Here is a 16,415-nt window from a genome sequence, read left to right on the forward strand (position 1 = left end):
AACTGCCATTTCTTAATTACATTTCGAACAAGGGAAAGGGCAATTTAAAACGACTTTGCTATCTTCTTATAGCCTTCTGCTTTCTGAGCCTCCACCATTTTCCTTTTCAGAGTGCTAGGCAGCTGCTTATAAGAACTCATGGCTGCTTGGGTTTTTTGGCACAAGGTTAGAGGAGGCTGGGTTTTTATAAAGCTGTGAAATTTGCATCACCTGATGATGATAGTGAACAAGACATAACATAAAAAGGCTAATTGAGGTCTGTAACCTTAGTCAGAGTTATCTGAGTACACTATCTCCAAGGGTGCCCAAACTTTTCCATATGACCATTTTCCTTCTAGAAATTTTTCAAATGTAAAAGATGAAAATACATTTTTTTTTTGCCTAAAACACAAAGGAAATGTGTAATTTTTAACTTTATGCCTTTGAGAGATCATTTCATTCATTATATCACAATAACAGTAATTTTGATGAGAGGTGCCAAAACTTTTACTTGCCACTTTATATCATAAATCTATAAATAATGCAGAGGTCAGATCATACAGAGGCACCGCTTATCATATAGTCACCATTTTTCTTTACATGCAGAACTTTGTATTTACAATTGATCTCTTTTGCAAGAATTTTCTTTGTCTAATTAATTGACATGAAGTGTACATGTTATATGTAGGAAGACGTCAGACACACCGCACTAACGAAGAGAATGATAACAGCCAGTTATCAATCTAATATATAAAGCTCAGTGTGTGTGTGTGTGTGTGCGTGTGTGTGTGTGTGTGTGTGTGTGTGTGTGTGTGTGTATGTATGTCCGCTAAAGGAATCCGTAATGTCGCATTTATAATCACGAACTTTGGCACAGACACCTCATTTGACTGAGGGAACGTCACTGACTATGTTTTTAGGGGACACACAGAAACAGAGATACACAGAGACAGAGACACACAGAGAGACACACACAGAGACACACAGAGTCAGAGACACACACAGAGACATACACAGAGAGACACACACATAGAGACCGAGACACACAGAGACAAACATAGAGAGACACACATTGACAGCCTTAGAGACACAGAGACAGGCACACAGAGACACTCAGAGACACACAGAGACAGCCTCAGAGACGCAGAGACAGACACACAGAGACAAACACAGAGAGACACACATACAGAGAGTCACATAGAGACAGAGATACACAGACAGAGACACAGACACACAGAGAGACACACAGAGACAGCCTCAGAGACAGACACACAGAGACAGACACACACAAAGAGTCACATAGAGACAGAGATACACAAACAGAGACACACAGAGACAAACACAGAGAGACACACAGAGACAGCCTTAGAGACACAGAGACAGACACACAGAGAGACACACAGAGACAGCCTCAGAGACAGACACACAGAGACAAGCACACAGACACACACACAAAGAGTCACATAGAGACAGAGATACACAGACAGAGACACACAGAGACAAACACAGAGAGACATACAGAGACAGCCTTAGAGACACAGAGACAGACACACAGAGACAGCCTCAGAGATAAACACAGAGACACACACAGAGAGTCACATAGAGACAGACACACAGACACACAGAGACAGCCTCAGAGACAGACACACAGAGACAGCCTAGAAACACAGAGACAAAGACAGAGAGACACACACAGAGACAGCCTTAGAGACACAGAGACAGACACACAGACAGAGACACTCAGAGACACACAGAGACAGCCTCAGAGACAGACACACAGAGACAAACACAAAGAGAGACACACATACAGAGAGTCACATAGAGACAGAGATACACAGACAGAGGCACAGACACACAGAGACAGCCTCAGAGACAGACACACAGAGACAGCCTAGAGACACAGAGACAGACACACATAGACAGACACAGAGACACACACACAAAGAGTCACATAGAGACAGAGATACACAGACAGAGACAAACACAGAGACAGCCTTAGAGACACAGAGACAGACAGACAGAGACACATAGAGACAGCCTCAGAGAGACACACAGACACACAGAGAGACACACAGAGACAGCCTCAGAGACAAACACACAGAGACAGCCTCAGAGACAGACACACAGAGACAGCCTAGAGGCACTGAGACAGACACACAGAGACAGACAGAGACACACACACAGAGTCAGATAGAGACAGAGATACACAGACAGAGACACACAGAGACACAGAAACAAACACAGAGAGACAGCCTTAGAGACACAGAGACAGACACATAGAGACAGAGACACACAGAGACAGCCTCAGAGACACACAGAGACACAGACACAAAGAGTCACATAGAGACAGAGAGACACAGACAGAGACACAGACACACAGCCTCAGACACAGACACACGGAGACAGCCTCAGAGACACAGAGACAGACACACACAGACAGCCTCAGAGATGCAGAGACAGACACACAGACAGACCACACAGATACAGAGACACACAAAGACAGAGACACAGAGAGAGACAGAGAGAGTTAGAGGCAGACAGACAGAAAGGGAGACAGACAGGGATAGTGAGAGAGTAGGACAGAGGGAGAGTAAGAGAGACACTTAGTTACTATCCCGTGCAACGCTGGGTACTACAGCTAATATATTCATATATTTCCAGGAGGCATAACAGAGGGACAACACAATGCAGAATTTTAAGAAAAGATGCTGCAGAATAGTTTTTATGAGAAATACGAGTGTTCTGTCCCTCTTAGATCTAATTTTCCAAAATCCTGCAATTAACATTTATATAAAGGACGATCGATACGCCTTTGGTTGTAGATGGTTCCGGCGCTACGAGTTTCGATGTTTGTAGCTGGGTCCCGCGTTCCGAGCTCGATGCTTCTGGGCTTCTTCTAATCAAACATTACTTGAGGTGCATTTTTAAGTGTCACGTGTTGTGTAAACAGACGGACTTGGAATAACCTTATTTGTTCATGATGCCTCTGCCTGCAATGTGTTTGCAAAACGAGGACAAGCAATTATGTAAATCATTTCCGTGTTTTGATTACACTTAAAAAAATAAATCTATATATATATTAAAAAAACAAAACGACAAGGGCGAGGTGAAAAGTTCAACCAAATGGGCCGGAGGTTACAGAAAAGGGCGGCACATGAAATGATAAAAGCTGCAAAATTTCCATAAATAAAATTCCTCCTGCTAGATGTCATCAAGTGTGGAAAATCCCAAGAACGGGACGCACAAACTAATATAAACACGTTAATGAGTGGAAGAATTTGGACACCTGGAATAAACATTAGGCTACTTTATACTGTATACCATGGACAGACGTCTGTCACATGTTGTAGGGAGACCTATCACGTCTGTTCCCCTCCTTGTTATACTAGTAGAATCCTACTACCCATGCCAGCTATAGTTGGTCAGTGAGATATGATGTCCCACACTTGATGGATAGATAGAGGGATAGATAGATAGAGGGATAGATAGATAGATAGATAGATAGATAGAGGGATAGATAGATAGATAGATAGATAGATAGATAGATAGATAGAGGGATAGATAGATAGATAGATAGATAGATAGAGGGATAGATAGATAGATAGAGGGATAGATAGATAGATAGAGGGATAGAGGGATAGATAGATAGAGGGATAGATAGATAGATAGATAGAGGGATAGATAGATAGATAGATAGATAGAGGGATAGATAGAGGGATAGATAGAGGGATAGATAGATAGATAGATAGATAGAGGGATAGATAGAGGGATAGATAGAGGGATAGATAGATAGATAGAGGGATAGATAGATAGATAGATAGATAGATAGATAGATAGATAGATAGAGGGATAGATAGATAGATAGATAGAGGGATAGATAGAGGGATAGATAGATAGATAGAGGGATAGAGGGATAGATAGATAGAGGGATAGATAGATAGATAGATAGATAGATAGATAGAGGGATAGATAGATAGATAGATAGATAGAGGGATAGATAGAGGGATAGATAGAGGGATAGATAGATAGATAGATAGATAGAGGGATAGATAGAGGGATAGATAGAGGGATAGATAGATAGAGGGATAGATAGATAGAGGGATAGATAGAGGGATAGATAGAGGGATAGATAGAGGGATAGATAGATAGATAGATAGATAGATAGATAGATAGAGGGATAGATAGAGGGATAGATAGATAGATATACTGTCCATCTGTCTATAGGCAGTGGGTGGCGCTGGTGAGACCTTCTGAAGGAGAGCTCATTTGCATAATTTTTTCCCAAGTAGCACTGTTTGTTTGCCGGATCTGTTCAGTGAGAACCAGGAGCCGTCCGAGGCTATATATATGTGTATATATATATATATATATATATATATATATATATAAAATGTATATATATTCAGCGAGTGAAATAAGTATTGAACACGTCACCAATTTATTAAGTAAATGTATTTCAAAAGGTGCTATTGACATGAATATTTCACTAGAACCCATCCAATGAACACAGGTAAAGAAGTACAACCAAAGATGTCCATAAATTAAGTTATGTGTAATAATGAGAAATGATACAAGGTAAAGTATTGAATACATGATGAAAGAGAGGTGTAAAAAGCTATTGAAAGTCATGATATACCAGGTGAAATCTATCAGTAATTAGAAAGCAATTAAGACACTTAGGGGTACTTTACACGTTGCGACATCGCATCCGAAATATCGTCGGGGTCACGTCGTTAGTGACGCACATCCGGCGCCGGTAACGATTTTGCAACTTGTAAATCCTAGATGCGCCGATAAACAATTGCAAAAGCGTTGAAAATCGGTGATCTGTGTAGCATCGGTCATTTTCATAATGTCGGGTCGACCGCAGGTACGATGTTGTTTGTCGTTCCTGCAGCTCCACACATCGCTGTGTGTAAACCCGCAAGAGCGACAAACATCTCCTTACCTGCGTCCCAACGGCAATGCGGAAGGGAGAAGGTGGGCGGGATGTTATGTCCCGCTCATCTCCGCTCCTCCGCTTCTATTGGCCGGCCGATTAGTGACGTCGCTGTGACGCCGAACGCACCTCCCCCTTGAAGGACAGATTGTTCGGCAGTCACAGCGACTTCGCCAAGCAGGTATGTGCGTGTGAAGCTGCCGTAGCGATAATGTTCGCTACGGCAGCAATCCCCACATATTGCATGTGCGACAGGGGCGGGTGCTATCGCACTCGGCATCGCTAGCCAATGCTAGCGATGTCGCAACATGCAAAGTACCCCTTAGTGATAAATAATAGCTGATTCAACCGATGGCCTATAAATAGGTGTATCATTACCAAGGTGTCACACAAGAAACATCTTATGATGGGTAAAACCAGTGAGCTGTTTCAAAACCTTTGTAACCTTATTGTTGCAAAATATGCTGATGGCATTGGTTACAGAAGAATTTCTAAACTACTTTATGTTCCAAAGCTCACTGTAGGGGCCATAATCCGGAAGTGGAAAGAACATAATTTCCCCATAAACCGACAACAAACAGTTGCTCGCTGTAAGATTTTAGACAGAGGAGTAAAAACAATTATCTGAAGAGTTGTCCAAGAGCCAAGGAACACCTGTGGAGAGCTACAGAAAAATCTAAAATCAGCAGGAACAATTCTTTCAAATAGCAGTAATGCATAGTAATAGTAGTAATAATAGTAATGCGCTCACCCTCCATGGCCTGTATGCATGCTCCTGTATGCACGCTCTCCATGCAGGACTCCAATACTGAACAAAACGCAGGTTCAAGAGCATTTTAAGTTTGATCAGCAACATTTAGACAAACCTGTGAAATTCTGGGAGAACATAGTCTGACCAAAATTGAACTCTTTGGATGTCATAATATACATCATGTTTGGAAGCCAAAAGGCAAATCACACCCAAAAACACCAACAGTGAAATTTGGAGGTGGGAACATCATGGTGTGGGGCTTCTCTTCAATAATATGAAGTTTGCCAGCGTCGTATGCTGAAGAAAGAGTGAATGGACAAATGTACAGAGACATTCTTGATAAAAGTCTGCTGCCATCTACCAGGATAATGAAGATGAAAAGAGGGAGGACATGTCACCAAGACAGTGATCCCAAACACACGGCCAAGGAAACTGTCAACTGGTTTCAGAGAAAGAAAATACAGCTGCTGGAAAGGCCGAGACGATCACCGGACCTGAATCCAATAGAAAATGTATGGAAGGAACTAAAGCTCAAAGATCATAGAAGGACCTTCAGGATGTAAGAAGTGTCTGTGTGGAAGAATGGCCCAAAATCACACCTGAGCAATGCAGGCGACTTGTGTCTCCAAACAGGAGGCATCTTTAAGCTTCATCAGCAACAAAGGTTTTTGTGCAAAGTATTAAAGTTCAGTAATCGTGTTCAATACTTTCTCCCTGTGTCATTTCTCATTATTACACATCATTAAGTTAATGGATATCTATGGTTTGATTTATTTTACTGTTTGGATTGGATAAGTTGTTACTGACATCTGGTGACAAATTCATGTCAATAGCACTTTTAGAAATATATTTACTTAGAAAATTGGTGATGTGTCCAATACTTATTTCACCCCCTGAATCTAAGTATATAATTTAATATATAAAGCTGAATGTGTGTATGTGTGTGTATGTCCGGGATTGGCATCCGCACCATCGCAGCTACAACCGGAAAATTTTGCACACTCATACTTCTGGACCCCGAGAGCGTCATAGGCTATGTTTTGAGGGGAAATTTTAACCCCGCTCTTTACAGTTATTCGCCAAAAAACCTGCCTCCATTAAAGCGAATGGAGCTGGGAGCCACAGTGCAGCCAGAACTTCAGAAGAATGCGCAGCCACGCCCTTATATGGAATGTTGGCATGTCACAATGCAGCCAGGGAAAGAGACAGAGACAGACAGGGAAAGAGGCAGACACAGACAGGGAAAGATACAGACATAGACAGGGTAAGAGACAGACACAAAGAGACAGACACAGACAAAGAGACAACTTAAGCAAGCATTGTTGACCTTAGGGAGATCAATATATCCACTGCGGAGACACCATCACGTGTTTCTCAACGCAGTGATTCTAGAGCATTGCCCCCTGGGAATTGCCCCCTGTTTGTTTACAGACAAAGAGACAGACTGACAGGGAAAGAGACAGACAGGGAAAGAGAGAGACAGGTTAAGAGACAGACAAAGACAGACACAGGGAAACAGACAGACGGAAAGAGAGGGAAAGAGACAGACAAAGACAGGTAAAGAGACAGACACAGGGAAAGAGACAGACAGGGAAAGAGACAAACGGAAAGAGACAGACGGAAAGAGAGGGAAAGAGACAGACAGGGAAAGAGATAGATAAACAGACAGGGAAAGAGACAGAGAAAGACAAGGAAAGAGACAGACAAAGAGAGAGACAGAGATATATACAGAGGGTGAGACAGACAGAGAATGGGAGAGAAACAGAGAGACAGTTACTATCCCAGGCAGCGCTGGGTGCTATGTTGTGAGGCGAAATTTTAACCCCGCGCATTCCAATTTACCAATCAATTTTGCCCCTATCTACATAATGGGGAAAAAGTGAAACGAAAAGTGTTGGGGGCAAATTGACAGCTGCCAGATGTGAACAAGAGCGACTTAAAGAATGAGAGCGATGACGCCAAAGAGTATCTACCGTACAGTTGCTAAGGTGGGGCCCTGACATGGAATACTCACCACACTCGGGGATATGAACACACACACAATGCACCACACACTACCACGTACTTGAGCACATATACCACCCTCAGCACACATCTCACCACACATACACCAACCTCACCACATAATCGCCCTAAACACACACAAGTCTGGGATTATCCTTCACAAATAAAAATCTGATTAATAAGCAGCCAAACTACAAGAACAACAAATGTACCACATAGGAAATCCGGAGCTGTCAGTCACATGACCTGTCTATATGTGTATGTGTGAGCTCATATATACTGTCAGGGGGAGGGCTTTCTGTTGCCTGGAGATTTATCAGGCTCCCAATAGCAACCAATCACAGCTCAGCTTCTATTTTGCTACAGTTAATTAATCTGAGCTCTGATTGGTTAATATAGGCAACAATTTAATAATTACATTTTTATCTATTTGTTTTGTGGTTTGTGTGCAGACTACATTTTTGTTAATACATTCTATTTTGTTTACAGCAGTTATTAACCCGGGCGAAGCCGGGTAGTACAGCTAGTATATATATACAAGGTGGTCCAAAAGTAGCTGGACAGTATGTGTAATAGGGTTATCAAACATGGTGTAAAGTGAAACTGACTCAGTTGCCCTTAGCAACCAATCAGATTCCACTTTTCATTCTTCACAGACTCTTTGGAAAATGAAAGGTGGAATCTGATTGGTCGCTAAGGGTAACTGAGTCAGTTTCACTTTACACCATGTTTGATAACCCTATTACACATACTGTCCAGCTACTTTTAAACCACCCTGTGTGTGTGTGTGTATATATATATATATATATATATATATATATATATATATATATATATATATATATATGAAACAAATCCAAGTGGCCACTTATCATGCATGGCTGGCCTTCCGACCCAAACATTCTCTTCAAAGCCCTTATGTAAAATATCACTCACTAGTGACCAACTTTCTACAATCCTGACCATACTACTTCTAAAAGTGCAATCTAGTGCACCAAATAACACCGCCACACAGCGCTCGTTACAGTATTGACCATCGTAAAACCATTTTCCGATTGCTTCTATTATATGTTTTGTTGCGCAACTTAAAATCCCTTTCAGAAGTTGAAAATATAAACGTTTGCGGCACAACCACAAGTAAATGGACTAACGCCGGCGGTAAGAATATGGAGCAGTGGATGGCGGGATTTAAATACGTAAATGGTCTTTAATGTAGGGCGTTTAACCCTTTCAGGTTCACCATCATTTTGCAATAACTTTTACAGCGCTCAGCTGGATCCTAGCCTGTGTGCGCCGCCCGGAAAAGGACCATATATTGCGGTATTATATGGGCGTTGTATGGCAGTATTATAAGGAAGGATATTTTATGCTTTGCGCTGGGAGGTGGACCAATGAAGATGTTTTGTTTTGGGGCCCCCGCACTCAGACCTTGACATGGGTTTTGCAATAAGCTGCCATAGAAAATGAAATGACAGATCTCTCCTTAGGTTTTCGGGATCTACCGCACCGGCTCCAGCGTCCCTTATACAAGTGAGAATGTAATTACATCTGTTTTAGAGGTAAAATCATTTTATCCTATGTGGCCATTGTCTGTTAATAGGAAGCTGTGGGCACGGTGGTCACTTGTGGCCTCCGACTGTAGGGTCCAAATCTGAACACAGTGACCTCCGCCGGCGGAGTGTTATATGACCATGTTATGTGGATTTTACCTTAGTGATCTGGTTGATATATCGGTAGCAGAAGTATATGCGGTATATAGGGCGAGGGCCGATGACACCCGAACCAGAAGACCTGTGCACCATTTTCAGATGAAAATTTTTTAATGGAGCTTTCACCTGTGGGTTCTACCTACAAGACCCTAATAACAGTCCCAACCACTATCTCTAATAAGAGTGTCAGCCACAGGACCCTAATAAGAGTGTCAGCCACAGGACTCTAATAAGAGTGTCAGCCACAGGACCCTAATAAGAGTGTCGCAACAGGACCGTGATGACAGTGTCAGCCACAGGACCCTAATAAGAGTGTCAGCCACAGGACCGTGATGACAGTGTCAGCCACAGGACCCTGATGATAGTTTCGGCCACAGGACCCTGATAAGAGTGTCAGCCACAGGACCGTGATGACAGTGTCAGCCACAGGACCCTGATGACAGTGTTGGCCACAGAACCCTGATGACAGTGTTGGCCACAGAACCCTGATGACAGTGTCGGCCACAGAACCCTAATAACAGTGTCAGCCACAGGACTCTGATGACAGTGTCAGCCACAGGACCCTGATGATAGTGTCGGCCACAGGACCCTGACGACAGTGTCGGCCACAGGACCCTGATGACAGTGTCAGCCACAGGACCCTCATAACAGTGTCAGCCACAGGACCCTGATGACAGTGTCAGCCACAGGACCCTGATGACAGTGTCAGCCACAGGACCCTGAAGACAGTGCCACCACAGGACCGTAATGACAGTGCCGGCCACACGACCCTGATGACAGTGCCGGCCACAGGACCCTGATGATCGTGCCACCACAGGACCCTGATGACAGTGCCACCACAGGACCCTGATGATAGTGCCACCACAGGACCCTGATAAGAGTACTAGCCACTGAACCTTCATAACAGAGCCAGCCATAGGACCCTAATAACAGTACTCCCCCACAGGACCCCAATAACAGAGCCAGACACTGGGCCCTCATAAGAGTACTAGCCACAGAACCTGCATAACAGAGCCAGCCACTGGACCCTGATAACAGTGCCCACCACAGGACCCCAATAACAGGGCCAGCCACAGGGCCTTTATTAGAGTGCCAGCCACATGACCCTCATATTGAGTGCTGGCCACAGGACCCTCATAAGAGTGCCAGCCACATGACCCTCGTAAGAGTACTAGCCACAGAACCTTCATAACAGCCAGCCGCAGGACCTTGATAACAGTCCCCACCACAGGACCCCAATAACAGGGCCAGCAAAAGGGCCTTTATAAGAGTGCTGACCACAGGACCCTCATAAGAGTACCAGCCACATGACCCTCATAACACTTATATTAGAGTACCCTAATAACAGTCCCAGCCACTATCTCTAATAACAGTCCCAGCCACTATCTCTAATAACAGTGCCAGCCACAGGACCCTGATGACAGTGTCAACCACAGGACCCTCATAAGAGTGAAAGCCAAAGAACACTCTTAACAGGGTTAACGATAAACCGTATCAGTGCCAGTCACAGAACCTTCATACCAGTTGCAGCCACCAACACCCAATATTTCCGGCACCCACAAAACTCTCAGGACCCACATATCCATAATAGTAAAAAAAAAAATACCTTGCGGAGTTCTGCATCTGGGTGGAAGAATGTAACCACTGTGGTCTGATAGATGGCGGCAGGAAAAGAGCAGCCAGTGCAGCCGTGCTGGGATGTGACTCATGACCCCACCACCCAACAAAGCCAGGAAAATTCTCACATGTGCCACTTTCAACACGCGTGTGATGGGTTCCTCAGCCATCTACTATGATATGATAAATCTTTAATACCATGCAGCAGATCATGAATCCGCAGCAATCCGTTCTAGTAATCTATACTGTAGGTTATCATTTATAAAATACTATATGATATTGTTATCAACAGTGTGGATTATAACAGTATCACAATATATAGAAATACCCCGACTGTAGATTATGAAGCAGGATTAGTGAGTTCTAGGAATTTATGTAATATATAGTAATCTCCAGTGATCTGCGTACCGACGAATAACAGTCGGAGCAAATTTGTTCCGGGTATAGTAAAACATGATCCCCCAATTTTAGATTATCAAGCAAGCTTGGGAAGGTCTCAGAATGTGTTTCATTGGGTGCAAACATCACAAAACCTTCAGACATAAGCCTTGCGCTTTAGGGTATATCCTCAAGACACCCCCTAACCAAATTCCCTTGAGTCTAGCTCAGATCACAACAGTTAAACCTCTTAGATGCCATATTGAATAATGACCATGGCATCTAAGGGGTTAGATATGGGTGTGCAAGAACGCTCATAGATTGTTTAATGGCAACTGGTGGTCCATGGAGGCAACTCAAGTTTGAACCTTCACCATGGGACCTCCAAAACACTGGCCATAATAGAGCCAGCCAATGTACTCCATAAAATCGTGATGACAGTACCATCTTAACAGCGACAGGAACAGCGCCACGCATAAGAACCTCTAAATCAATGCAAGTACAGTGCCCAGCAACAATTGAATTCCAAAAACAGTGCCATCATTAGTGTTTGGAGATACCTGGGGCACCATGGGAGACTGTAGAGAGAATTAAAAGTGGTGATCTCTCGTGCCAAGAGACCTAGGACTCAAGGCTGGGACCTGGGCCCTCTCCTGCCAAGAGACCTGGGACTCAAGGCTGGGACCTGGGACCTCTTGTGCCAAGAGACCTGGGACTCAAAGCTGAGACCTGGAACCTCTCGTGCCAAGAGACCTGGGACTCAAAGCTGAGACCTGGAACCTCTCGTGCCAAGAGACCTGGGACTCAAAGCTGGACCTGGGACCTCTAGTGTTACGAGACCGGGCACTCAATGCTGGGACTTGGGACCTTTTGAGCCAAGAGACCTGGGACTCAAGATTGGGACCTGGGACCTCTCGTGCCAAGAGACCTGGGACTCAAGGCTGGACCTGGGACCTCTCATATCATGAGACCTGGGACTCAAGGTTGGGCCTGGGACCTCTATTGTCAAGAGAACTTTGACTCAAGGCTGGGACCTGGGACCTCTCGAGCCAAGAGACCTGGGACTCAAGGCTGGGACCTCTCGTGCCCAGAGACCTGGGACTCAAGGCACAGGTGTTGTGCAAGCTCGGCCACTGGCGCCATGTACATAAGTGGCAGCCACATTGCCCTTTCTATTATGATGTCATCAGAGGTTGGTCAGTGATGGAAGCATGGATGGACTAGTGTTTGTCTCTGATGCCACCATAGTACTGGATGCCACCATCCCTGAAACTATCAGTGCCATAACTGGTGATCTGGGAGACTAATCTACTCTTCGAAGAGTCTAAGAGATCTTTCTTTTATTGGGTAGTCTCTCGGACCTTACGGGGAAATATGTATCTATAGCTAAGCCAAATGACTATATACGATTTCTTGGCTTCAGGTTATCAGGACAAGATTACACAGCACTTTGCTCATTCATAGAGTAATATATCATGATCTCCTGATAGCGGATTATCACGATGGGATTAGATGGTGCTCAATATTAAATAATATCTAATGAATACAAATGCTAGATAGGTATCTAATTCATTGTGACCTCCTCAAAGGAAATTATGAGCGTAACACTCAAAATTTTCAATATTCAAAAAGAAAAACTTATGGTCACGCTACAAGAGGTTTGTTTTTGTCTAAAATCTAAATCATAAGAAAAGATAATCCCCTAGTAATTCAATTATGATTGTGGTAGTTTTGGCTTCCTCGTAACCTAATGCCTGGTGACCCGCTGTCAGTTATGTTCTAAAATCACATTGCTGTAAATAAGGTTATTGTTCCTGAGCAAAGGCCTAATAGCATATTAAAGGGACAGGTCTTACCTTTTAGCTGATCGGCCGCTACAATCTGCCCAACTCGTTCCACCACCAAACTGTCTTCCATCAAGTATCGATCATCCAGATATTTTGCAGTTTTCTCGGAGATGTGAACTTTGCCGGCCACACCAAGCTGCTCCATAAGATTCGCAAGGTTGACATCATTTGACCACACATCGAACTTAAACCTCCGCATGCCAAGGATGCCACATAACACCGTGCCGGTGTGCACACCAACACGCATGTTGACCATCTCTTTCTTTTCCTGGCAGAACTGTTCAATAGCCTCAATCATACCAAGGCCCATCTCAATGCAGCAGTAGGCATGATCTGTCCGGGGCTCGGGGCATCCTGCCACGCAATAGTAGCAGTCACCCAAAGTGCTGATCTTCTCACATTTTGTCTCCTCACAGAGACGATCAAAACGTCCAAACAAGTCATTGAGAAGTCCCACTAGGGCATGAGCAGACTTGTTGGCGCTCATCTTCGTAAATCCTACAATATCGGCGAATAATATGCTGACCTGTTCTATTCTTTGCATCTTGAAGGGCCTGAAGACAATTGGGGTTTTCTGGATAGAGGATTTCTTTTTGCGACTTTTGGGGCTTGATGCCGAATGTCGCTTTACGGAATTCTCACTCTCGTCATCACCCTGCTTCATCAGGTCATCAGCAATAATCCGTGGCATGACAGAATGAATCATCCTTTCTTTGAGGGCTTTCTCCACTTCTAGATCTTTGCCATGCATGATGGACTGGCCAACCTTTAGGAAAGTGCTGCGTGATCGGACCTCAGACATTATGAAGAGATGTACTCCAATAGCATGAATACACACATGCAATAGTGCCTTGCTCAAAAGTTCCCAATGAGCCATTCTATCAGCCAAAGGAGAAAAACACCCTTCATCACGAAAGTGGTATCCAAATGTCTCGAAAAGTATAGAGTAAACTACCCCAAGACAGGCACTGAGGTACAAGGGCAAATGCATGACTGAGTAGTGAAGAAGCAAAACCTCCACACAAATGGAGAAACTGCCAACTTGAGACAAGCAAGAAGTCGAAGCGGGAATTGGCAAGGAAGTTAGGTTAAATAGGTCATTGCGGGCAGCTTTAGGAGTCAAAACCTGGAATTGAGAGGCCAAAGTCAAGACAAAGACAAGCAATGTGACAAGTAAGGAGACTGCTGTGCAGTGTCGAGCATAGGATTTAGTAAAGGTGAAGAAGAAGAAGCCTAGGCACACCACAAGGAAGCACAGAGTTGGTACAAGGTAGGCAATAAGTTTGGCTTTCATATGGATGCCAAAGTAGATGCTCCACAGGAGCCCAGACACGGAGAGGTACAGAAGAGCGTAGCGAAACCTGCGCTGTGTCTGTGGGAAGCATCTCTCAACGCAGGCCTCCTCTAGGTTACTGGAATCAAATTTTGGGTTCCACCAGTTGGATGTTGACCTTTCGAAAAGCTGGGGGAGCTTCTTCTGCCTTCTAACACCCCCGACACCTCCACCCTTCTTGACTCCCGACTCCCCCGAGCTGCAGCTGGATGATATGCTATATTTGCAACGTCTTGAAGGTGCTTGGTGGTGCTGTCTGTTAATTTTCACAGTTACACTAGTACTGTCCCCACTGCCATCACACCTCACCTCCGTATGATGCAGCAGCTGCTGGTTCACCGGGGAAGCCATATTGTCAATATATATTTTTCCTGGGACTTTTTTTGTCTTTTTTTTCCAACTTCACACCTCCTTTCGACACCACCAATAACACTACCGCCCCCTCCTAACCTTCAGCTACAGACTAACAGAAAGGTTTTGACAGCTTCCAGCCTGCCTGAGGCAGCACTCACTTGCGCCTCCATGCAAAGTAGCCTCTCCTGTCTCTCTGTTCTGGTAGCTAAATACAGTCATTCAGGAAAGAAGATATCTCCAGATGCAGACGGACCACACCAGAATAAGGCAATGCTGTCCATACGTTAATATGTCGCAACGACACACCAGAAGAGACGGTAGACGTGGATCATCTCCTTCCTCCCGGGAAAATTTTGGAGCACCGGTAGCTCACTCGGTATTGTGTGCTTGGAGGGAGAAAATGATATATATTATATTCCATCCACGTTAAGGTGGGGGCTCCATCTTTATCGGAAAATATTCCAGTATTCCCAGGATAACATGCCGACGGGAGTCAACGCATAAAAAACGCAAGGATAGAAGCAATTTCCTGAGGATCCCTCTTCTTTTTGGGGGGTGCTGGATGGTAATTGCAGTCTTTTTTTCTGGATCCCTCTTTATGCAATGGCTTTACGGTGGCGCCAGGCTCCCAATCACTCGCTAGCTATGCAGCAGGTTGGGGTTCTCCCCTCTTGGCGGTTAGGGGTACACACAGGAGGGATCTGAAGCTCCAGTTCTCTTTGGCCAGACATGAGGGGCCTCACACCAGTACACAGACAGGCCGCTCGCTCTCTCTTCTCGCTTTCCTGGCTGCTTTTCCTATGCTGTGTTGAGCAGGGAGGGGGGGAAGAGGAGGAGGAGAGAGAATGGGGGCAGGCAATGAGGAAAGGGAGGTGGAGAGGGATGGGAAAAGGGGTAAAGACTGAGGAAAGGGAACCACAGTTATGTGATTTCAAGGGGAAAAATGCAAAAAAGAAGAGGTTGAATGAGCAGTGAATGTTAGTAATGCAGGAGGAGACGGATGCAGAGTCATTAGTGTTCCTCACAGCCAAGGAGGAAGATTACGTAGGTTTCTCATATTCCTGCACATGGCCATGACATACAGATGGAACTGAGGGCCATTGTAATGGCAGCATGAAACTGTCCTACAAGCATCAGGAAAACTATACCTCCCACGTACAGCACCCATAGACTTATACTGGCCATATAGTACCTGATTACGTTTGGCCGGTATATGGTGGTATTCTTCTTTCTCTATTGAGGTGCTAAGAAAACAGAACCTGATCAACCCCGTCATCAGTCCGTAGTAACCAACCTACCATGAATCCGAGCTCTGAAGATACCTCATGTGAACGTAGCCTTATAGACTGTATTTTTCTGTACGGTCTACATTATGTAAAGAGGACCCTCTATGAACCGGTCCAAAGAAATGCCAAGATAATAGGGTACCCTCACCTACTGTATCCTCACCTATCCCTTGTAGACTGTGAGCCCTCGCGGGCAGGGACTTCTATCCTCCTGTACC

The 16,415-nt window shown here is 44.5% G+C and overlaps 1 protein-coding gene across 2 annotated transcripts in view; it reads right to left on the reverse strand.

The window, feature by feature from the left end:
* ADCY9 (adenylate cyclase 9) overlaps positions 1–15,848 on the reverse strand; it is a 141,222-nt gene extending 125,374 nt beyond the window's left edge. For both annotated transcript variants that reach the window (XR_012724775.1, XM_075318218.1), the window contains exon 1: positions 13,234–15,848. Coding sequence is in view for 1 of the 2 variants with exons in the window: in XM_075318218.1 (XP_075174333.1) it covers positions 13,234–14,908 (1,675 nt within the window). In the remaining variant the exon portion in view is untranslated. The remainder of the gene's footprint in view (positions 1–13,233) is intronic.
* Between the last annotated feature and the right edge of the window lie 567 nt (positions 15,849–16,415).

This window comes from Anomaloglossus baeobatrachus, chromosome 7 (genome assembly GCF_048569485.1).
Source record: "Anomaloglossus baeobatrachus isolate aAnoBae1 chromosome 7, aAnoBae1.hap1, whole genome shotgun sequence".
Lineage (NCBI taxonomy): Eukaryota > Metazoa > Chordata > Amphibia > Anura > Aromobatidae > Anomaloglossus > Anomaloglossus baeobatrachus.